The following is a 24,843-nucleotide window of genomic DNA, read 5'->3' as shown; positions in this document are numbered from 1 at the left end:
GCTATATATATATGAAGTAAGGGCTGAGTTAGTTACAACTAACTCAGCATATAACAGAAAAATAACAAACCCAGAAGGTTCTGGTATAGAGAATGGTAATATTGTGATAGCCCCCCTCAAGATGAAGTGTAGATGTTGGAGACACTCAGCTTGGATACAATGCCATTGAAAGACGAAGGTAGTAGAGCCTTGGTGAAGATATCGGCCAGATTGTGTTCAGACTGAACATGAAGTAGTTTGAGGACTCCTTGATTAACTTTTTCTCGGATGAAATGGCAATCGATCTCAACATGTTTGGTGCGCTCGTGATAGACGGGATTTTCACTGATATGAATTGCTGCAGTGTTGTCGCAAAAGAGAGTCGCTGGTTTGTTGAGGGAGATGCCAAAATCTTTGAGAAGGGCAAGAATCCAGGTGACTTCAGAAGTAGCATTGGCCATGGCTCTGTATTCGGCTTCGGCTGAGGAGCGAGAGACGACTTGTTGTTTTTTTGATTTCCATGAGACAAGAGCTTGGCCAAGGAAGACACAATAGCCAGAAATAGAGCGTCTAGTGTCTTGACAAGATCCCCAATCTGCATCGGCAAAAAAAGAGAGCTGTACATTTGCTGAAGACAGACTTGTTTCAGCGTATGCAGATATGTTTGGAGAAGCATTGGCAGGGAAAAATAAGCCTTGTCCAGGAGTTCTTTTTAAGTACTGTAAGATTCGATGAGTAGCTTGGAGATGTGGTACTCGGGGGCAAGTGAGAAATTGACTCAAATGGTTCACGGCGTAAGTGATATCCGGTCTAGAGATAGTGAGATATATGAGCTTGCCTATGAGACTTCTATAGGCTGTAGGATCAGTCAATATTTTACCTTTGTCTTTGCTTAACTTGAGGTTGGGTTCCATTGGAGTAGATGCTGGTTTTGCTCCAAGGTAACCCGTGTCTGTTAAGAGTTGCAAAGTAAAGGGTCGCTAAGAGATGGATATACCATGTTTTGTTCTTCCTATCTCTAGACCAAGAAAGAAACGAAGGGAACCTATGTCTTTGAGCTTGAACTTTTTATCTAGCGACCGTTTGAAGTGTGTGATAGCCATGTCATTGTTGCTGGCTACAATGATATCGTCAACGTAGATTAAGACAGCAATAAAGAGGGTTGTGGTTCTTTTGGTGAAAAGAGAGTTGTCAGATAGGGAACGACTGAATCCTTCAGCTATGAGAGTCGTGCTGAGTTTATCATACCATTGCCTCGATGCTTGTTTGAGTCCGTATATGCTTTTATTGAGTTTACATACGGAATTGGGTGGGGCAATATAACCTGGTGGTAATTGCATATATACTTCTTCATGGAGGTCACCATGAAGGAACGCGTTGTTTATGTCGAGTTGATGAATGTTCCAATTATTCATGGCTGCTAAGGCAAGTAAGATTTTTAGTGTGTTGAACTTAGCAACTGGAGCGTATGTTTGTAGGTAATCAATGCCAGGTTTTTGAGTAAAGCCCTTGGCAACAAGGCGAGCTTTAAACCTCTCAACCTCCCCTTGTTCATTATATTTAACTTTATAAACCCATTTGCAGCCAATGGCTTTATGGCCAGGGGGAGTTTGGTGACAATCCAAGTGTTGTTTTTCTCAAGAGCTTGAGTTTCATCATCCATTGCTTGAAGCCAATGTTTGAATTGAGAAGCTTCACTGTAGGATTGTGGCTCAATATGAGAGTAAGCGGCTAACACAGCAGCCCGGAATTGGGGGCTGAGTTTGGCATATGAAATGAATTCCTCTATGGGAAATTTAGTAGAGGATGTGTGGCAGACATAGTCTTTGAGATGGGAGGGTTTGTGAATTTGTCGACCAGCTTTGGATGTTAGAGGAGAAATATTTGGGGCTACTGGTGCATGATCTGGTATGGAATCTGGTGTAGTGATGATACTAGTTGCTGAATTGTGAGGTGTTACAGATGGAACATTGTTGATAACACCAAAAATGGATTTTGGTGTTGATGAGATGGTGGTGTTGGTGAGATTGGCACCTATGTTTTTGTCTTGAATGACAGGTTTATGGGTAGGTATGCAAGATGGCTGGAAAAGCATATTAATATCATTGCTTGAACCTTGGCCAAAAAAAGGAAAGATGTGTTCATGGAAGACAACATCACGAGAGTGATAAATTTGTTTGGTTTGGATATCAAGAAGGGTGTAAGCCTTCATGCCATGTGGATATCCAACGAATATAGAGGCACGACTTCTTGGAGTGAATTTGTGCCTTATGGAAGTTAAGGTGGATGCATAGGCAAGGCAGCCAAAACTTCTTAGATGATCATATTTGGGAGTTTTATTATGAAGCTTCTCATAGGAGGTGCTGCCATTAAAAAGAGCAGAAGGGATTCGGTACATTAAGTAGGTAGCAGTGGTGATGAGATAAGGCCAATACACAAGGGGTAAGTGTGATTGGAAACACAAAGCACGTGCTATATTCAACAAGTGTTGATGCTTTCTTTCAACAACGGAATTTTGTTGTGGACGTTCAACGCAAGAGTGATAATGGAGGATGCCTTTGGAAGCATAAAAGGCAGAAAGTGCAAGTTCTTTTGCATTGTCTGTCCTGACAGCTTTAATGGTTGCAGAATATTGTGTGCTAACCATGTTGAAAAAAGTTGGTATGACAGATTGAGCTTCAGCTTTAGTTTTAAGCATGAAGGTCCAAGTAAACCGAGAAGTGTCATCTACTATAGTAAGAAAATACCTATATCCTTCTATGCTAATGATGTGAAAGGGTCCCCAAATGTCCATATGGACAAGATCAAAGGGTTTTTCAGCAAAGTTATTATATGATATAAATGGTAATTTCTTTTGTTTAGCAAGATGGCAAACATGACAAAATTGTTGCGATTTAATAGAGAAACTAGAATCAAGTTTTTTATTGAAAGTATTTGAAATATACATTGAAGGATGACCAAGGCGTTGATGCCATTGATCTACATTATTGTGTAAAGAAAGGAAACATCTAGGATTTTTTATAGGAGTAGACTCTTGAGGAAGAACATAGAGCCTCCCAATCCTTTTAGCTGTCCCAGTCACAATGCTCAGAGAAGGAGCCTGTATTGAACATTTATTTTTATCAAAGAACACAACATTAGGACTGTTATCAAGAAAAGTTGTGATGGAAAAAAGATTTAGTTGGAAAGTTGGGACAAACAACACATTATGCAAAGTAATATAGGAATTAATTTTAACAGTACCAATACCTTCTACTGGTATGTTAGTGCCATTGGGCAGAACAACAAACTTGGGGAAAGTATTATTAGAAAAGAATTGAAAACAAGATTTGGTGGCACACATGTGATGTGTGGCACCACTGTCCAATACCCAAGAATGAGAGTGAGAAGAAAGAAAATTACCAGCCATATTTGATGTTGCAGGAGTGTTGTTTGTGTCACCATGAACGGGAGCTTGACTGAGTTGCTGGCTGAGCAAAGAGATGAGCTGCTGGCATTGTGCCGACAGATCAATGTGAGATTGGCCAGAGGTTGTGTCTAGGTTGGTGCTGACTTGATTAGCAGTACTTTTGGCTTTTTCAGCCTTTTTTTTGTCGCCATATCCAGGAGGGAATCCGTGGAAAAAGTAGCATTTATCCACATAGTGGCCAGGTTTGCCGCAGTTGGTGCAAGAGGGCCTTGGCTTTTTCGATTTTGGAGGATTTTTGGCAGTGGAAGATCGAACAGCAGCAGCCGAGGATGAAGGGTCAGAAGAGCCAAGGGTTCTTTGCCGCTCCTCTTGAACAATCATTGCAAAAACTCTAGAGAGATTTGGAATAGGTTCATTGAGGAGAATTTGGGCACGGACCGAGGCGTATGATTCATTTAAACCAGTGAGAAATTGTAACACTTGGTTTAGATTATAGTAGTCGAGGAAGACTTTCATTGCACCACAGGTACAAGAGGTGTTGGGTTGAAACTCCTTTAACTCATCCCAAATGGATTTGAGTTTAGTAAAGTATGAGGTGACGGATTGATCACCTTGTTGTAATCGAGTTAATTGGGTTTGTAGTTGAAAGATTCGGGGTCCATTACCCTCATTGAATCTTTCTTGAAGATCATGCCACATGTCGGTGGCGAGATCGAAATACATGATGCTTTGTGCAATCTCAGGTGAAACGGAATTGACAAGCCAAGACATAACCATGTTGTTACAACGAATCCAAGAAGGGAGGAGAGGATTACCAGTAGCTGGGCGAGACAGCGAGCCGTCAATGAAGGCAGATTTGTTCTTGGCAGTAAGAGCCATCGTGATTCCTCGCTTCCAGGACTGATAATTGGCTCCATTAAGAACGGTAGAGACCAAGACTAATCCGGGGTGATCTGCGGTGCTGAGAAAAAAAGGACTCGAGACATCTTCGTGAGCTAATCGATCAAGAGATGAGGTTCAACGAGTCGAAACAGGGGGATTATTGATTGGATTTGGGGAAGATTGAGCTGGTTCGTCATGGTCATTGTGGCTTCGAGTTCTTGAATTCCGTCGAGGTGCAACAGCGGTGTCAACGACAGGTTGGGCGGAAGCTGCATCAGGATTGGACTCCGAAGGATTGGTCTCGTGTGTGGATGGAGGACCACCATCTTGAGAACGAGTTGTGGGTCGCGCCATTGATGCAGAGGCAATTGTTTCTGCTGATACCATATGAGGAAAAAACAAAGCAAGACAGAGCAATACAAAGCTTGAATAGCTTTGGAGTAAATCTTTTATTATCTGATGAAATTGTCTTACAGTACAAGGGAAAAGAAGGCTATATATATATATGAAGTAAGGGCTGAGTTAGTTACAACTAACTCAGCATATAACAGAAAAATAACAAACTCAGAAGGTTCTGGTATAGAGAATGGTAATATTGTGATAATTATAGCCTTTTAGCCATTGTTTAATAAGGTTTAATCAATGACATTGTCATATGGCTGAAGAAAGAGATTTTAGCATAAATTAATACTCTTTTGTTTGACAGTTGAGTCCTTAAGAAAACAATTAGTTGAATGATTTTGTTTGGATTATTCTATACAATATTGTGAAAGATATATTTGAAGGTCAACATAACATTTTTTTGAATAAGAAAAAAAACTTAGAATTTGTTAAAAAATAACTAAAAATAAGGCTACTATTTTTTAAAATATTGTTATCAGCTGCTCGATAATATTTAAGGTGGCGTTTTTTTATAAAAAATCATTAAATTTAAATAAATTTAATTTAATATTAAATTACACTAATCGTATTCTTTAGTAATTCAATGACCAAATTGCTAAAAAATAAATAAAAAAAATGGAATTGGTCACATTGTTTAAAGGAGATTATTTATAATAATAATATTTGTACACATAAATTATACACAAATATGAGACACACTGATATAACAAGTCACTTTTTTGATAGGTGTCACTTATCTTAAAAAAAATGAGTTGTTTAAATTACTTCTCATATAAATGTGTGTTAAGTTTGTGTGTAAATTAGGTGTGCACTCATTACTGATATAGATTTAATTTTATTTTTAAAGTGTTATATTGAATAAATTTTGCACATGAAGCCCACTGTGATGGCTATAAATGGTGTCATTTCATACAAATTTTATTAGCCCACTTTGCTCAAAATTCCCACTCTTTTGAATGAGATAATTTTTGTAGACAAAACCCATTTCATATAACCAAATGGTGTCATTTCACACAGATTTTGATATAGCTTTAATTTGATCTCAAAGGGTATGGTCATTATTGCTTATATCCATGGCCATTGTACCCTAATGAGTAATGCTAGAGGCACATAAAAGTTACACTATTCTTTTTACAATTGTGTATTTAGTTCTTATTATAGATAATCATATAGGAGAATTATATTATTTTTAATATGTTGAGATTAATTTCATATGATTGTGTGTATAAATTAAATGTGTCACAATTATTATTTATAGTCTAATTCACTAGAGTAATGTTATTGGGGATCAAGGTGCATAACATTACTTATATTATGAGATGGTGTCTTATAATTAAGGGTAAATATCATTTTGGACTCTGTATTTTGCAAAAGTTACAGATTGAACCCTGTGTTTTGTTAAATGACAAAATGGACCCTGTATTTTCTAAAATAGTAAAAATAGGACCCTGAGCTTAATTTTTAACAATTTTTTTTAATACAACCAACTTGAAGACAATGCTTAATACAGACAGATACAAAAAAATGTAAATAGTTTTGTCATAACACTTTTAGATCAGATTATAATTAAACTTTATTTTGACAAAAAATCAATTCAAAGTCCTATTTGTACTATTTTAGAAAATATAGGGTCCATTTTGTCATTTAACAAAATACAGGATCCAATTAGTAACTTTTGTAAAACAAAAGGTCTAAAATAGTATTTACCCTATAATTAATTAATAATTTTTATTAAAGTAAAATAAATGGGACCCTCATAATTTTTTTTTTTAATAAAAATGCAATTTTACTTATAAAATCATTTAAAAGAACACTATTTAAACTACTCAGATTATGATCTTATAATTCAAATAGATACAATCAGTATTTAACCACAAAGCTCTAGTCAAATAGTGAGTAACATAATTAGCAGATCGCTTAATAAAAATTAAAAAGACATTATTCAAACTAATAAAAATTATCTACACTTTAAAATGCAAAACCTAAAAACAAAAGAGTAATAATTATCATAGGCATCTTTATCGTTTTTGAATTTACTATTGTGTAGGAATTGCTTTCTACATACACATCCATAATGAAAATATTCATTATGAGTTGATGCAAAGAAAAATATGTGACTATGGCATATCATATAGTATTTTTTTAATAGTCTAATACTCCTGAGGTTAATATAAATTATGTATAAAAGATAAATAGAGTGTAAGAGTATATTAGACAATTCACTTATAAAAGTAGGTACATTTTAATAAAATATAATATGAGAGTGTTTTTAATTAATAGATAAAAAAATAAGTATTCCTCAACTTATCCCAAAATATTACTATGAAGAGAATGAAAGTTAAACCCAGGGCCGGTCCTAAGGTATATGGGGCTTAAGGAGAAATCAAATTTTGGGGCCCCTATATATGTAGTTTAACTATTATAAAAATGATAGTTCTAGTGCTTAGTGTAATGGTAAAAATTTAAAAAACCCTTAAGAGGTCAAAGGTTCAATTCCTTTGATCCGATGACCTTTAAAGTAAGACCTTTTACCACTACACCAAACAGTTTTTGTTATATTTTTTCTTATTTAACACTTTATCTATGTATTATTATTATTTTTTTTACAATTTCGAGACCCTTAACGTTCGGGGGCTCGAGGCGCACGCCTAGCCCGCCTACCCTCAAGGCCGGCCCTGGTTAAATCCAACATGGGGAGTTTGAAGGCCCTAAGCAGGGTGGTCAACCACTACGCCACTCATTATTCAAAGATTTATACAAATTATATAATTTATAACGACTAACTTAATTATAATTTATAAAAAATTCAAGGGAGTCGACTTTTACTTATTACGACTAATTTAATCATAATTTATAAAAAATTTGCAGCAGTCATTTTTCAGATGTCCAAAGCGTGGGTATACTCTATTTTACCTTAAAATCGGCCCTGAAAAGAAATTATCATGATTTCTTCTTAATTAGTTAAGATTACAATAAATAAAGAAAGAATTAGTAGTATCTCTTCAAAGATTTTGTCTATTAATTTCAGCATGCATATACTCAATAAAGAAAGCAGTCCCTACAAATAAATTTATGATATGAAATATTTATTATTTTATCTATGAATGATACTTAATAAAATGAAGAAATTTTTACACTAAAAATACAAAATACATATTTTATTACTAAAATACTACCACACGGTTAAGCCTACATTTTTACTCTTCAACTTTATTTTATTACAATTTTACCACTTACACACACATTTTATGCATGCATCACTACATGTCAATAAACTATGACCTCTATCAATCAATCATCGATCATTTTCTTCTCTTTTTCTCTTCTTTTTCCTTTTATTTTCTATTTCTTTTTAGTTTTTTTTTTTTTTTTAAAAAAAAAATATCAACCTCCATAGCAGAACTCTTTCTTCTCCATGATCTCAACTCCATTTTTCCTCTTCTTTTTGTTCTTCAATTTTTTTTTCAACTCCCATTAACCGAATCTCATAACCGTTTTCTATCCTTTTATTTTTCTCTTAATCCATACACTACTACAAAAACCCCCTTTAGAGGCGGTTTTTAAGCCCTTTCAGCGTCGGTTTTCGCGAAATTCGCTACCGACGCTGATCAGGGCGACGCTAAAGGGTTTATATGAACCGACGCCATAGGTACCCCTATGGCGTCGGTTATTAGCTTATAACCGACGCCATAGGGGTACCTATGGCGTCGGTTATTAGCTAATAACCGACGCGATAGGGGAATTACCAACCGACGCCAAAAGCAAGCGATTTTCAGTTTTTTCAAAATTTTTTTTATTTAATTATATATTTAATAATTTTATATATTATTTTATTTAATATAAATTACATATTTATTTTTTAAAATGTGAATCAAATATTATTTAAATTTGGGTAAAATACATAATTTAATTTCATAAAAGTAATTAAATATTACACAAACACTAATGTAAAATTAGTTAAAAATATTAAAGTTAATAAATCTAACTACAAGTTAATCTATAAAAATTACATAATGAAGAAAAATTCTTCGACCTTTCAACCTCAATCGTCACCGTGAATCACCGCCATCAATTGTTCGATCCACTTTCGCTGTAGTGGTAACAATTCTGTTTTTGGATCGTATTGCTTCTTACCCCCAAACTGTTAAAAAAATTAAAAATTTATATTAGTTTATGTATATGTATATTATATATTTATTATTATAGAATTTATATACTATAATCAATAATTAAAACTTACAGCTTTTTGATCTTGTATGTAACGGCTGGGGTTGGCACGTGCGACGATGTCAGTGATATATTTCAAAACATAAAATCCGCATTCTTGGCTTTTAGGTTGTCTTGGACAGTTTGCTTGGTTAATTCCTTGCCACTGGCCAAGATATTCATGTGCGTTCCCTATATACATGAATGCCCTGTTTGGGAAAATTATATTAGCATTTCAATTCGTTAGTTAATTTAAAGTCGTTACATAAGAAGTCATTAAATTATTACCTTCCGATCATTTGTTCTATTACTTCGGGAATTGGGCAGCCTTTTACAGGGTTTAAATGGATAATTTTCCTTGGCGCAACCACCACTAGCGTCCAATGCATCCTAGAAAATTATATTGGAATATAAGTAAGATAGTATAAAAATAATTTGAAGACATAATATAGAAATGAACAATTAGCACTAAAGAATTTAATAAAGTTTACCCGATATTCCAAGGAATAAAGAACATTTGGTGGTTGTTGTTCATTAATGATAACCAATTAGCCAATCGTCTTGCCGCATCGTCAAAAGATCGACTACGTTCTTCATCGTTGATCCCATGCACTGTGAGAAGCTCTGGGTCGTAAAACTTGAAAATTTTTCTCAGACCGTTGATGCTCTCCCATATGTGCCTGCCAAAAAAAGTGTTAGTGCCTTATAATAATTTAACTATAATTTGATATAAGGTTAATTAGATTAAAGAAGAGTATACATCATTCCAAACAACATTCCCTGGTTGCCGATGTAGTCACACGTAGCAACCTGCTGCAAATCCTCTCCAGATAACGTGATCTGGGTACGCGGTGCAATGAATCCTCGAGGGACAGGAATTGTGATTATATCACGTTTATCTTTGAGCCTTAGGAATTCATGAATCATCCATTTTAGCGAATTAGGGATCAACGCCATCTTCTCTTCCGTGAACAAGTCATCTTCCCGTGCACCACGGCCTTGTGGAGAAAGCATCGGAGCTTTCCCCTTTGACGCATCACGTCTTGAGGGCGGTTGAGCGAGTGGACCCTAAACAAAACAGAACATAATATATATATATATCAAATTAAATCCAAATTCTACCGAAATTTCGGCAGCATAACGGTTGTAATTGAATGACCCCAAAAATTTTGAACATAGCTGTATAATGACAAATAACACATATATAACAGTAGTTTTTTCATCCATCCCACCGCAGCACATATATTCGCAGAACCTACTTCATTACGGATGAATATTTAAGATATTCAAACTCCACTAATCATTAATAATTAATTTGAGTTGAGAAGTTACCTCGGTTGTTAAAATTAAGTGTTTAGGCCAAGGAAGGAACATCTGGTATACGTCCCTAACATATCTGCACTCTTCAATTGGGACTGGGATTTCAGCGTCCTCTTGCAGGATTTCCAAAACCATGATCCGGGCATGTGAATCATCGTAATCCTGGCAGTGAACTTTGATCGTACCCACATGCTCGTACAAATACCCTCGGGCCACAATATTGTCGATGTTGTCAGAGCAGAGATGTACTTGCTGATTAAGGGCCGCATGGTCATCAAAATTGTATAGGATACCTTGGTCGTTGAGGGAAATAAACTCCTCAGCATAAATTTGTGGTTGTACCTCATCCTGAGGAGCGTATGGCTGTGGAACATACGCCTCACCAGCCACCTCTCCTTCTTCCTCTTGTTCGGCAGCGTTCCTCTGCTGCTTAAGGGATTGGACTTCGGCTTTTAATTTTTCAATCTCCTTCGCTTGCCGAGCCACAACATCAGACACTTCCCTTTTCTTCCTGCCGAACAGTTGAGATGCTCTAGTAAGGAACCTACAAATCATAAAAAAGAAAATTAGCAACGATTTTATTTGTGTAACTAAATAAATAACATTTGAAGTAATAGCATACCCAGCAGCCCTGACACGTCCAGGATGCTCTGGTGTCCCGAGCGCCTGCGTCAGGATATCGTTTTGGCCCTGGACCTGAATTTGTCCCTGACTAAGCTTCTCTTCTAATTGAGCCTAATGCACGCATATATTCAAGCAATTAGTATATGAATTATATACACTAACTCATGAGTAGAACTCAATTAAGGATTAATATATACTTACTATCTTCTCTGCAATTTCCTTGTCGTAATCAGTGACAAGTTTTCTACTCTTGGTGCGAGATTTAATCCAAACACGGTGGCGGGGGGGATCTGCAACTTCGAGGTCCTTTTTCTACATAACGTTATAACAATGAAATGAGTACCAATTAAATTGTATAGCACATTTTAGCACATTAAATTTTAAGTATTACTTACCACAACTTCCCGTACGTTCACCATTCCACTCCGACCACTTCGATGTCTGGATTGAATTTTTGAGGAACGTTCACGTTGCACCTTACTCAATTCCTACAATGCCAAAAAAATACATTAGATACATGTACTTGTATTTAAGAGTTTATCTTAGTGTTAATATAATTAGCGTACCGTAAATTCGGAGTTAGTCGACTTTCAACAAATTTGCACCAATCGGCGGCGTCGATCTCGGGGTGCTTTTCGTAGACTTGTGCCGCCGTCCCGGATCATTCTCTTTCAACGCGGGCATTATGATGTCTTTTGTCATCCTATTCTTGAAGTCTTTCATTAACTTCCCAGCTAGGATGAGACAATCATGTTTGAAGGTGTCCGGCACAATGAACCCCGTCTATTTTGAAGGAAAACAAACACGGGTAGAGTCAACATTTGGAGTAATAGAAAAACAAATCAAAATTCTAACAAATAATAGCTTACCTGAATGTCTTTCCAAACTTTATTTTTCAGAGTCGGGTTGACTTCTTTCCAGTTTTTATAAGCCAACCCTATTGTCTGCCGACATCTGACTCCTAGAGTGGATACGATCTTCGCATAGCTTTTTCCACAGTATTGACCTTTATCATTAACTTCGAGGGCCACTCTTTTGCCCTGATCCATTAGTTTGGATATTTCATTCATTTGCGTCGGCCCTCGTGTAGGTATTGTGGTTGGACACTCTGCCTCTGGGTCTGAATCAGATCCCGAACTCGAGTTGGCCATATCTACACCATTAACAAACAAAATTGAATATCATGCTACTAATAACACTAAATTCTACCGAAATTTGATCCAAATTCTACCGAAATTTTGGCAAGATAACTACCGTAATTGGACGTTCCCAAAATTTTTAAAAGTGCCTAAAGTAACAAACGTAACAAATATAACAATACGTAACAAAGAAACTAACATAAACAATACAAAATTTATCCACCAATCCGACCGCAGTACATGTATTCGCAGAACCTACTTCACTACGGATGAATATTTAAGATATTCAAACTCAACTAAGCATACATTGATAATTAATTATACTAACAAAAGGTTAGCGGATGGATATACCTATTGCAAATCCGATCAACACCGAAATATGTCGATCGACTCTCAAATATTAGCACACAACCTATAACATAATGCAATATACAACCAAATTAAAATTTTAATTATTAAATTACTTACTAGTTATTAAACAAAGTAGCAAGTTACTAGTTACTAATTTCCATAATTTTTTTTAAAAATAACATATACATATATATATATACATATATAATCAACTAAATATCACACTACCATTATTTTAAAAACTTTAACTCTAAACTAATTAAATTCCTACTACCTCTCATTCTCATTCACAACAAATATATATACAATACAAATACACAAAATACACAAATAGTATATACACAATATATATACACACAACATATATATAAACACATATTCAATAATAAAATACAAAATATATACATATATATATTATATATCAAGTAAATAAATATTTACCTTATAAACGCAATCCGGCGACAAATTGCGACCAAAAATCCGGCCACCTATAGCACACACAATATAATATTAATAAAATGAAAAAATCCTAAAAAAAATTTACAAAAACGAAATAATACCAATGTACATTAATAAAATGAACAGAATTCATATTTATACCTTAATGAACGTTGAGATTGAACGATTTCTCCGCTAAAAGCGGTGGTCGGAGTTAAACCACCACCTTTTTTTAAAATAGGTTCGGGTACAGTGTAAATGGGTGAAAAAACAAAACTTTTTTAGTGTATGGGATTAGATATTGAAAATAGAAACTTTTAAGACAAAAATGAGGTGAAATGGTGAAGAAATGAGAGAGATATGTGGGTTTTTAGAGGTGGTTGGCGAGGGTTTTCGTGGGTTTCTCTCTGCTGTAAGTGGCTGGGTAGGCTGGAGAAGAAGAAGTGAGGAAGAAGAAGACGATGCAGAGGGTTATAGAGGGGAGACCCTATGCCGTCGGTTCCTAGCACAGAACCGACGGCATAGGTGCACACGTGTCAATAAAGTGTGCACCTATGCCGTCGGTTCTTTGCTAGGAACCGACGGCATAGGGTCTCCCAAAAACCCTTAAAAAATCCCAATTTTCAACCGACGGGATAGGGTTTAGTAATATATATACCTACGGTTTTTTACCAAAAAACCGCCTCTAAATGTCAATTTCGAATCTGGTGGGTGTTCTCACACCCTTTAGCTTCCCTTTTTATAAAATGGGTTAAAAAAAGGGAAGCTAAAGGTTCATATTGTAGTAGTGATATATAAATATAGTTGTAACTCGTTCTTCATCAACTCCTTCCCCTGTTCAAAAGAAAAGCTTTAAAATGGGATTGAAATCTTTAGCTAATAGAACAATGGTAAACGACTTGTTGTTGAGGAGGATGACTCTGATTTTGCTCCTCCATTTTCTAAACGTAAGCGACCTCCTCCAAAGAAGAAATCGAAGGTGGCTACCCAGGAAAAAATTCCTGAAGATGTTTCTCAAAAAAATAATCAAGTTGGTGGTGGTCTTCGATCTCAGGTTTTTTTTCGGTTTCTTTTTGGTTTCCCCCTTTTTTGAAATTTTTTCGTATTTGACATTAGTGTATTTTGTGTTTATCGATTTTACTATTTTAGGTTTTTCCTTTTAATATTTCTTTTTGTTTTGTTTGGTTTTTTAGGGCTTCTATTTTTTTAGTTTAATTTATATGTTCTTTTATGGGTTTTTCATTTTCGTTTGTTTAGTCTTAATTTCTGTTTCATTTTGTTGTTTTTTTTTTCTATTTTTATTTTTCCAGATGTTTTATTGTTTTTCATTTCAATTTCTTCATTTGATTATTTCTCATTTTGTAATAGTTTTTTCATAGTTTTTTAGTAGTGTAAATGAAAGTCCTAATTACTACTGATTTAGTTCAAATAACCTAAATTGATTATTTCTGTGAATTAAGCAAAGAGTAAATCAAAGAACAAAGAATTTACAAGCTTCCTCTGCATTGGAAACGCATTCCAACAGAGTAGTGCTTGGGTTCCCTTGAACCGGGTAAAGTAACATCCACTATAAAATCAATTCAATTACAATTACCAGTTCTGATTCTTCAAATCAAACAATGTAATCTAAATTGACTTTCATACAATGTTACCTAATACTTGAACACACTCAAGTATCAAGATCTAATCACCAAAAGATCTCTGTACACACGAACTCTGATCATTCAGACAGCTGAATCACTTTCAGCAGATTGATCTGAACTCTCTTCAGATCAGGCAGATTCAATCTCCATCTTCGACCTCAGGAAGATCATCGAAATATCAATTTGCACATACATGAAACAAACACAGAAAAATGTTGCCCTAGCAGAGCAAGAATCAAGAAGAAGATTCTAACAGAAGAGAGTTAGTTAGCACAACGGTTCTGACAGAATTTATATACTGAAGATAATAAACCTGACTAACTAACCAACCAGCAAAGTACAGCTGGTACAAACTAACAATCTTGCAGAAAGCTGACATGGCACTAAAATGAAATTAGTGAAAACAGATGCAACTAACTACAGAAAAGATGTTAGAAAAACAAATGCTGTTGCAGAAATACTAAACAAAAGTATTATCTAATTTGCCACACAAAACACGACACTTACAGTAAACACCTTCTGTATGTATTTTTTTTAATATGTTTTTTGTCTAGTTATTTCCTGTCCATTTTTATATCATCAATGGGTAACAATTAGATTTACCATGGATGTTGATGTTCAAAGAGTTTTTCCTGTATTTTAGTTTGTATACAGTTGTTTTGTAGTTTTATTATAGTTTTGCTACGTGCATATGTTATTTCATTATAAAACTAATATGCAACTATTTTGCACAAAACTTACTATGTATAACTACTATTTCTTAGTCCCCGTCAAATTAAATTCCTGCATAATATATAAACTAACATAAAACGATAATGCAACTATAAGGCAACCAAAACAAAAAATAAACAGACTTATACGTAACTGGTTGTACCTTAATTCGAATTTACTCTTCTTATTGTGTTTCTAAAAAATATATATATTGGAAACCAGTAATCAATCAAAATGCAACTGTATATAACGTAGATGTATTATTCATGAGGTTTTTTTTTAAATTTTCACATCATACATTGTTTTGGATTTGGTGGGATCTCCAGATCTGTTTGTTACAGATCTACATTTCATGAATATAGATTTCGATATTAGGGGGAGTTATTTTGATCGAATAAAATAGAAAACAAATGTGTAATTTCAGTTTCTTCACAGTTTTTCTGATTTTTTTCGTCATTTTCTGTTTAGATCATTGCAGGTCTTCTTTTCCAGTTGATTTCGCCAGAATAAATAGTTGTATTTTTATCGTTTTGGTTTTATTTTGGTTGTTTTGCGGTTTTGAAACGATCGCGGTATTTTCACCTTCATGGTTCGCTCTGTACAGCTGAAGGCTTAGTGCATGTGGTATTTTTGTAAATATTTGTATGTGGACTGTATAAATGTTTAATGGGCCGGCCCAAAGTATTTTGTAATTTTTTTTTCTTTTTTTTGTATTTTTCTGTTTTTTTCCCTAAAATGAATATATAGATATTTGTTATAAATAGTATTAATTATGTGGATGTCCAAATCTTTTATTTATTTCCATTAATGTAATCAACATTCCCTTTTTCTTAGTTTCCCTTTCTCTTAGTTTCTTAATATTTGACTCTTTTATGTGTATAAATAGGAGATCACCTATTGGAATAAATCACTCAGAAAATTCTCATCTCTTCTCTATTTTCTTTCTCTAAATTATAATATTACATAATACTAATATTTTATAACACGTTATCAGCACGAGCCTCTAACCAAGGTATGACAATGTTTTTGTTATGTGATCTCGAATTGCTTCAAAGTCATGATACACTAAATATATATGTGTATATATATACTCATCTGACTGAAACACATTCGAGTTAGCCATTTTTTTTTAATGAATTAATATTTATACAATATATGTCTATGCTTATATATATCTATATAGATGCTTATATATTATATATGTGTGTTGATTTGTTTATCATATTATATTGTTTAATCTTATTATCTTATTCTATATTGTACTATATTTTGTTGTATTTTTTTTTCAAAGTTTATGTATATGTCTAATAATTTACACTTTATATTGATATAGTTTTATCCATGGCAAACCTTGCAAAACTTGATTTTGTGGCACTTGATATTTCTGGAAAAAACTATTTGTCATGGATTCTTGATGCTGAAATCCATTTAGATGCTATGGGTCTTGGAGACACCATCAAAGATCAAAATACTGAAACAAAACAAAATAAGGCCAAGGCTATGATTTTCCTTCGCCATCATCTCCATGAGGGGTTAAAATCTGAATATTTAACCGTAAAAGATCCTCTTGTGCTTTGGCAAAATTTGAAAGAAAGATATGACCATCAAAAAACTGTCATATTGCCAAAGGCTAAGAATGATTGGTTGCACCTGAGGTTGCAAGATTTTAAATCAGTAAGTGATTATAACTCTGCAATGTTTAATATCACTTCTAAATTAATGTTGTGTGGAGAAAAAGTTACTGACTATGAAATGTTAGAAAAAACATATACTACTTTTCATGCCTCTAATGTGCTCCCCGCAAAGAAGAATATAGAGAGCGAAATTTTAAAAAATATTCGAATTGATTTCATGTCTTCTAGTAGGCCGAGCGTAATAATGAACTTTTGATGAAAAATCATGAATCTCGCCCAACTGGGTCTGCTCCATTCCCTGAAGTGAATGCTACAATTGCTGACAATCATAATCATAGTCGTAGTCGTGATCATAATCGAAGTAATAGACGTGGTCGTGACCATAATCAAAGTCGCGGTCGTGGTCGCGATCGCGGTCGAAGCAATGTTTGGCATCATAATGGTCAAAATAAAAATTCATATACTCCAATGAAAAGCACAACTACTGAGAACAAGGGAAAAGGTCCTCAAAATAATAATCATAGAAATTCTGAAAATTTATGTTCCAGATGTGGAATAAAAGGACACTGGGCACGCGCCTGTCGTACGGCAAAACACCTTGCTGATCTTTATCAAGCATCTGTGAAAGGAAAGGAGAAAATAGAAGCAAATTTTGCCTATCAAGATGATGGTTTTCTCAAAGAGCCTTTGGATATTACGCACTTAGATGTTGCAGATTTTTTTAATGAAGATCTCATTAATAACAACATGAATATCGATAATGGAGATGGGAATGTCCACAATTAGTCACTTTTCTTTGTTATGTTTTTTTTTTATTATCATTTATTTACTTTAAGGTGTTTATTTTATTTGGCATGTTTATGTTATGAACTTTTAATATTTAAGCATTTATATTTTGAACTTATTATGTTTTTTTTGTTAATGAAGTAATGGACATTTGTCATTCTATACATGATTCTACAAATAATGGTGATGATATGTGTTTGGTGGATAGCGCAACCACTCATACAATACTTAGAAGTGATAAATATTTTTCAAATTTATCAAGAATGAAGGCAAATGTTAATACAATATCAGGCACTGCAAATTTAATTGAAGGCTCCGGAAGAGCAATTATATTGATGCCTAGAGGAACAAAAATTATTATAGATGATGCCTTATTATCCACCAAATCAAAAAGGAATCTGTTGAGTTTCAAAGATATACGTCGTAATGGATATCATATTGAGACAATAGATGAAAATAATTTTGAATATCTTTGCATTACATCTATTGTTTCAAGAAAAAAATGCATATTAGAAAAATTACCTGGTTTGTCTTCAGGTTTGTACGTTACACGTATAAGTACAATAGAAACTCATGTTATTGTGAACGAGAGGTTCACAAACCAGAAAAATTTATTTGTTATTTGGCATGACCGGTTAGGCCATCCCGGTTCAATTATGATGCGTAGAATAATAGAGAACTCACATGGTCATCCATTGAAGAACCAAAAGATTCTTTTATCCAGTGAGTTCTCATGTGCTGCTTGTTCTCAAGGAAAGTTAATCATTAAGCCCTCACCGGTAAAGGTTGGAATTGAATCCCCTGGATTTCTTGAACGAATTCAGGGCGACATATGTGGGCCTATTTGCCCACCATGTGGACCATTCAGATATTTTATGGTATTGATAGATGCATCAACTAGATGGTCACATGTTTGCTTATTATCTACTCGTAATGTAGCATTTTCAAGATTGCTTGCTCAAATAATCCGATTACGAGCACAATTCCCAGACTATGCAATCAAGACAATCCGCCTTGATAATGCTGGTGAATTTACATCACAAGCTTTTAATGATTATTGTATGTCAATAGGGATAAATGTTGAACATCCTGTTGCTCATGTACATACACAAAATGGTCTAGCAGAATCATTTATTAAGCGCCTCCAATTAATTGCAAGACCATTACTTATGAGAACAAAACTCCCAATTATAGCTTGGGGACATGCTATTTTACATGCTGCGGCACTTGTACGCATTAGGCCAACATCATATCACAAATTCTCCCCACTACAATTGGCTTTTGGTCAGGAGCCAAATATTTCCCATCTAAGAATCTTTGGTTGTACAGTATATGTTCCGATTGCTCCACCACAACGAACAAAGATGGGTCCTCAAAGGAGGCTGGGAATATATGTTGGGTATGAATCTCCATCTATCATTAAATATCTCGAACCCACAACTGAAGATGTATTTACAAAGACGTTTTGCCGATTGTCATTTTGATGAGACAAGTTTCCCGGCTTTAGGGGGAGGGAAAAGAAACAAATTTGGAAAAAGAAATTATATGGAATGCACAATCATTATCTCAATTTGATCCTCGTACAAATCAATGTGAACTTGAAGTTCAAAGAATAATTCATTTGCAAAATATTGCAAATCAATTACCAAATGCATTCACTGACCCAAAGAAAATTACAAAATCACATATTCCAGCTGAAAATGCTCCAATTCGAATTGAAGTCCCAGAAGGACAATTAATTAATGATTCTAAAGCACGTTTGAAACGTGGTAGACCAGTCGGTTCCAAAGATAAAAATCCTCGAAAAAGAAAGGGAGCAAATAATCAAGATGGCCCTAATGAAGAGGCTGAAAATTTCGAGGAAGATGTTGACATAAACAAATCTCTTGAAGAGATTCAAAATTCTGAAAATATTAGCAATAATGAGATCTCAATAAATTATGTCAATACAAGAAAAGAATGGAACCGACTCGAAGTAATTGTCGACAATATTTTTACTTATAATGTAGCGCTAGAAATTATGAATGAAAACGAGGATCTTGAACCTAAATCTATCAAAGAATGTCAAAATAGAAAAGATTGGCCAAAATGGAAAGAAGCAATTCAAGCAGAATTGAATTCACTTGCTAAACGCAAAGTATTTGGACCTATAGTCCAAACACCTGAAGGTGTGAAACCCGTTGGATACAAATGGGTATGTTTACGTAAAAGAAATGAGAAAAATGAAGTTGTGAGATACAAAGCAAGACTTGTAGCTCAAGGTTTTTCTCAAAGGCCGTATTGATTATGAGGAGACATATTCTCCCGTGGTGGATGCAATAACATTAAGATATTTGGTTAGCCTTTTCGTGAGTGAAAAACTCGATATGCGATTAATGGATGTAGTCACAGCTTATTTATATGGATCACTAGATAGTGATATTTACATGAAGATCCCTGAAGGATTTAAGATGCCTGATGCATATAATTCAAGCAATCGAGAAATGTGCTCAATTAAATTACAAAGATCATTGTATGGATTAAAACAATCAGGACGCATGTGGTACAATCGACTTAGTAAATATTTATTAAAAGAAGGATATAAAAATGATCCTATTTGCCCATGTGTTTTTATAAAAAGTTCAAGTCCTGAGTTTGTTATCATTGTTGTATATGTTGATGATTTGAATATTATTGGAACTCCTGAAAAACTTTCAGAAGCTGTGGAATATCTAAAGAAAGAGTTCGAAATGAAAGATTTAGGAAAAACAAAATTTTGTCTTGGTCTACAAATTGAGCATTTAAAATGTGGAATTTTCATTCATCGACCAACTTATACTGAAAAGATTTTGAGACGGTTTTATATGGATAAATCACACCCATTGAGTAGCCCAATGGTAGTTAGGTCACTTGATGTAGAAAAAGATCCTTTTCGACCTAGAGAAGAACATGAAGAGCTCCTTGGTCCAGAAGTACCATATCTTAGTGCAATAGGAGCATTGATGTATCTTGCTAATTGTACAAGACCTGATATAGCTTTCTCTGTCAATTTATTAGCAAGATTTAGTTATGCTCCAACATATAGACATTGGAAAGGGATTAAGCACATACTCCGCTATCTCCAGTGGTACTATTGATAAAGGATTATTCTATTCTAATAATTGTGGGTCACAACTTATTGGCTACGCAGATGCGGGATATTTATCGATCCACATAAAGCCGGATCTCAAACTCGGCTATTTGTTCACTTGCGGTGACAACTGCTATATCCTGGCGATCAACAAAGCAAACTCTGGTGGCTACTTCCTCAAATCATGCTGAGATACTTGCAATTCACGAGGCAAGTCGAGAATGTGTTTGGTTAAGATCAATGACACAACATATTCGAGGAACATGTGGATTAACATCTAATAAAGAAGTACCAACAATTCTCTATGAAGATAATGCTGCTTGCATCGCTCAACTTAAAGGAGGGTACATTAAAGGAGACAGAACTAAACATATTTCACCAAAATTCTTCTTTACACACAATCTTCAAGAAAATGGTGATATCGATGTTCAACAAATTCGATCAAGCGATAATCTTGCAGACTTATTCACGAAGTCATTACCAACATCAACTTTTGAGAAGATGGTTCACAAGATTGGAATGCGTCGATTAAAGGATCTCCACGAATGCCAAAATGAGGGGGAGTAATTTCATACTGCACTCTTTTTTCCTTGACCGAGTTTTGTCCCACTGGGTTTTCTCGGCGAGGTTTTTAATGAGGCAGTTATTATGGACATCCAAGGGGGAGTGTTATAAATAGTATTAATTATGTGGATGTCCAAATCTTTTATTTATTTCCATTAATGTAATCAACATTCCCTTTTTCTTAGTTTCCCTTTCTCTTAGTTTCTTAATATTTGACTCTTTTATGTGTATAAATAGGAGATCACCTATTGGAATAAATCACTCAGAAAATTCTCATCTCTTCTCTATTTTCTTTCTCTAAATTATAATATTACATAATACTAATATTTTATAACAATATTGATATTTTATGAATCTCTATATGCACCAAAAATTTTAACAGTGCCTTTACAAATTTTTAACCAATCACATTTATTTAAATTGAGACTTCCCTTATTCAAAAAAAAAAAAAAAAATTGAGACTTCCCATTTTAAAATGCTAGTGTCACACGACTAGATATAATGTTTTTGTGTATATTTTGGGTACAAATATGATTAATCTTATGAAAGTTTAGATATTTTGGTGTATGTTTTGCTATTCACCAAAATCCTTTGGCTGGTCACTGAGTTTTTTAGTGAGTCACTAAATTAACCTAGTTAGCCATTGTTAGTCATTTCCATTTAACCTAAATGCTCTTGAAAGTACAATGCTATTACAAAAGAAAAAAAACAGGTACAATGGTTTAATTGTCAAAATCAAGATTTTTTCCTATAGAAAAAAAAAAGGTAAATATTATTTTGGACCCTGTGTTTTGCAAAAGTTATCAATTGAATTCTCTGTTTTGTTAAATGACAAAATAGACCATGTGTTTTCTAAAATGGTACAAATAGGATCCTGAATTGATTTTTTGTCAAAATAAAAATTAATTATAATCCGATCTAAAAGTATTATGACAAAATTATTTACATTTTCTGTATATGTTCGTATAAGGAATTGTTTTCAAGTTGATTATATTAAAAAAAATTGTCAAAAATTAAGTTCAGGGTCTTATTTTTACTATTTTGGAAAATACAGGATTTATTTTGTCATTTAACTAAAAACAGGGTCCAATCAGTAACTTTTGCAAAACACAAAGTCCAAAATGGTATTTACCCGAAAAAAAAATAAGATCTAAGCCTAACCTACAATATTTGGATTATGATATTTGAATCTTGTAAGAGCAAACCACATGAATACAATTTGAACTACCCTCTTGGGTATAGTCAAAATCAAGCATTGAATGACCAAATCATAATAACTTGGATATTGGAGTTATGCCAAATAGTCTGAAGATTGTCCCAAAATCAATTTCCTGTAGCTATGAATTAGATTTCACCAAAACAAAGGCAGTTTCTGCAGGGTGGTATTATGGGGTTGACTGGAATTAAGTAGAAAAGTTAAATTTGGTAGTAGTGGCAGAGTCTGTACAGTGATGAAATTCATTATTGAGAGAAATAATGCTTAAAACTGAGAAGTTGAACTTGAAACTGGTTATGGGAAGTGTTTGGTGACAGAAAAAAGTTGCAGAAATGTGTCATATTTGATTTAATGAAGACCAAAATTGACCAAGTCTAGCATTAATTTCAGAACAAGGAAAGGCAGAGCATAGCATTTCTACATTTCAATCAATAACATCTCATGATTCCAACAAAAAAGAAGTGTGATTTTACAATATGATTTAGTCTAAACATCAAGTAGTAATAATTCACAGATACCCAAAAGTGATAAACATTTCTACCACCATGATGTTTCTCTCTATAATAACTCTCTTGCAAAACCAGAATGAATCCCTCTCCTTTATTAATCTAAAAAATGTATTAAAAATGATTCAATTAAGACTCTCCAAAAAGAGACAACCATTCTACCCATCTAATACAACAACCCAATCTCCAAAAAAAAAAGATAAGAATAAAGAACCATTGCACAATCTAATTCCACTGTTAAATCCTTCCTTACTATACAACAGAACTATTCTCCTTGAAAACTCAAATTCTACCCAATCCTCACAATCAATGCATATCTTCAATAACAAAAGTTATGACATCCAGAGACTATTAGCACAGTATCAACTACCACCATGAAAATGACATGAACAACAATTATGTCTCATTCCCATACAAGTTTCAAAAACCATCAAATTAGTCACTGTAGCACTAACCACTGTTACATCTACATGCATATCAGTCTCACATAATCAAACCACTCACTATAGCACTAGCCAGTCACTATTAACATACATCAGCCAAAATTGTTATATCAAAAGTTGAAAAACCATAGATATTTATTTCTGGGCAAATTTATATATTCACATATAATTTTATTCTATTACAGATACCTTAGATATAAACAATTACCAAACAGTGAAAAAGGAGAGAGATTTGGTGTGTAACATAAACCAACCCAATCCTCAATATATCACCATGAAAATAAAGCCACCAATTATAAAAGCTTAGTCTATCTTATCTTACCTAATCTAATCTGAAAAAAAAAAAAACAACAATAAAAGAAAAAACTGAAAAGATTTCAATAATCTAAGAAATACCCAGTTAAAGAGTCAAACTTTGGATTAGATTAGAGGCTGTGCTTCAATCCCAGTCCATGCTTACCACGAACAACACCAGGCCTTACAAATAAATAAGGCGATTTCTTCGAATTAAACATCTTAGGGAAACCCCTTTTCCCCAATTTCCTCATTCTCTCCCTCCCACCAAATTTATCGCTCACTGACCAAGGAACCAACTCATCATTCAATCCATACGAACCATCTTCATCCTCGTCCTCATTCTCATCATCGTCCTCGTCAAACCGATCATCATCATCATCATAATCATTTCCTTCATCAAAACCCTCATAACGACCAGTATCACCAAAACGATGAAGAATATGAACACCGCGTACTTCAATTGGATGATGATCTTGTTCTAATGGAGAAGATTCAAACCCAGACCCATTATTATCTTCAACTTCATTCTGATCATTATCATCACTACCATTTTCTTCCAAATCAACAAACTCCCAAACTGAAAGTTCCGAATCAACAACATCCTCCTCCATTTCCAAGAGCTCAAACTCCTCTTCTGTAACGAACAAAGCCATTTTCTTCTTCTTCTTCTTCTTCTTCGTCTTCTTCTTGTTGAGATTTTTGGGTTCAGAAATGTTATCAGTTATTTTGGATTTGGTTTAGCTTTTATGGCTTTGGCTTTGGTAATAATCTGGACACGTGTCGCCATTTCCGATACTTTGGTTTACGTATAACTACCCAATTAAATTATGCCACGTCATTTATTTCATGTTACCATGTTTGCAAGTCTTGTTCGAATCTTTTCTAAGACTTTTTCTTTTTCTTTTTCTGTTTTTTATTTTTCTTTTGGAGTGTGAGAAAAAAGCTTTCAAGGCAAGTACCTTCTTCAATAATTATTGTAATTTTATTTCATTATTTCAATTTTGTTTTGGCAAAACTCACTTCTATTCTATTCTATTCTATGCTATATGCCAAAATTTATTTTAAAATAGTCTAGGCAACACCACCTAAGAACAAATCATTTAATTTACATATGGGGTCATGATTTATAAATATAGTTATAGTATGAGAGTTCTATTTCTACTTGAATTTAATTTATTAGAATT

At 34.1% G+C, this 24,843-nt stretch overlaps 2 protein-coding genes across 2 annotated transcripts; both read right to left on the bottom strand.

Annotated features, from left to right (window-relative positions):
• Positions 1-9,486: 9,486 nt before the first annotated feature.
• Positions 9,487-12,732, bottom strand: LOC115717315 (uncharacterized). The gene is made up of 5 exons (XM_061118267.1): positions 12,313-12,732; positions 11,692-11,975; positions 11,466-11,605; positions 10,211-10,742; positions 9,487-9,946 (listed from the first exon to the last, which is right to left on the bottom strand). Exons 2-5 carry the CDS (start codon positions 11,971-11,973, stop codon positions 9,623-9,625), a joined length of 1,278 nt encoding a protein of 425 aa, XP_060974250.1. The 5' UTR covers positions 11,974-11,975; positions 12,313-12,732; the 3' UTR covers positions 9,487-9,622.
• Positions 12,733-23,479: 10,747 nt separating this feature from the next.
• On the bottom strand, positions 23,480-24,389 carry LOC115695728 (uncharacterized). Its single transcript, XM_030622799.2, has one exon. The coding sequence runs from the start codon at positions 24,310-24,312 to the stop codon at positions 23,788-23,790; it is 525 nt and encodes a 174-aa protein (XP_030478659.2). The 5' UTR covers positions 24,313-24,389; the 3' UTR covers positions 23,480-23,787.
• Between the last annotated feature and the right edge of the window lie 454 nt (positions 24,390-24,843).

This window comes from Cannabis sativa, chromosome 6, assembly GCF_029168945.1.
Source record: "Cannabis sativa cultivar Pink pepper isolate KNU-18-1 chromosome 6, ASM2916894v1, whole genome shotgun sequence".
In the NCBI taxonomy this organism is placed as follows: domain Eukaryota; kingdom Viridiplantae; phylum Streptophyta; class Magnoliopsida; order Rosales; family Cannabaceae; genus Cannabis; species Cannabis sativa.
Note: the sequence above shows the minus strand (reverse complement) of the source record. Positions and strands in the feature narration are given on the sequence as shown.

Coding starts and splice junctions, on each gene's coding strand:
- LOC115717315 (XM_061118267.1), bottom strand. CDS start 11,973: ATGGCCAACTCGAGTTCGGGATCTGATTCAGACCCAGAGGCAGAGTGT. Junction 10,743..11,465: donor GATCCGGGACGGCGGCACAA/GTCTACGAAAAG, acceptor TATGATTTGTAG/GTTCCTTACTAGAGCATCTC. Junction 9,947..10,210: donor ACTTAATTTTAACAACCGAG/GTAACTTCTCAA, acceptor TGTTTTGTTTAG/GGTCCACTCGCTCAACCGCC.
- LOC115695728 (XM_030622799.2), bottom strand. CDS start 24,312: ATGGCTTTGTTCGTTACAGAAGAGGAGTTTGAGCTCTTGGAAATGGAG.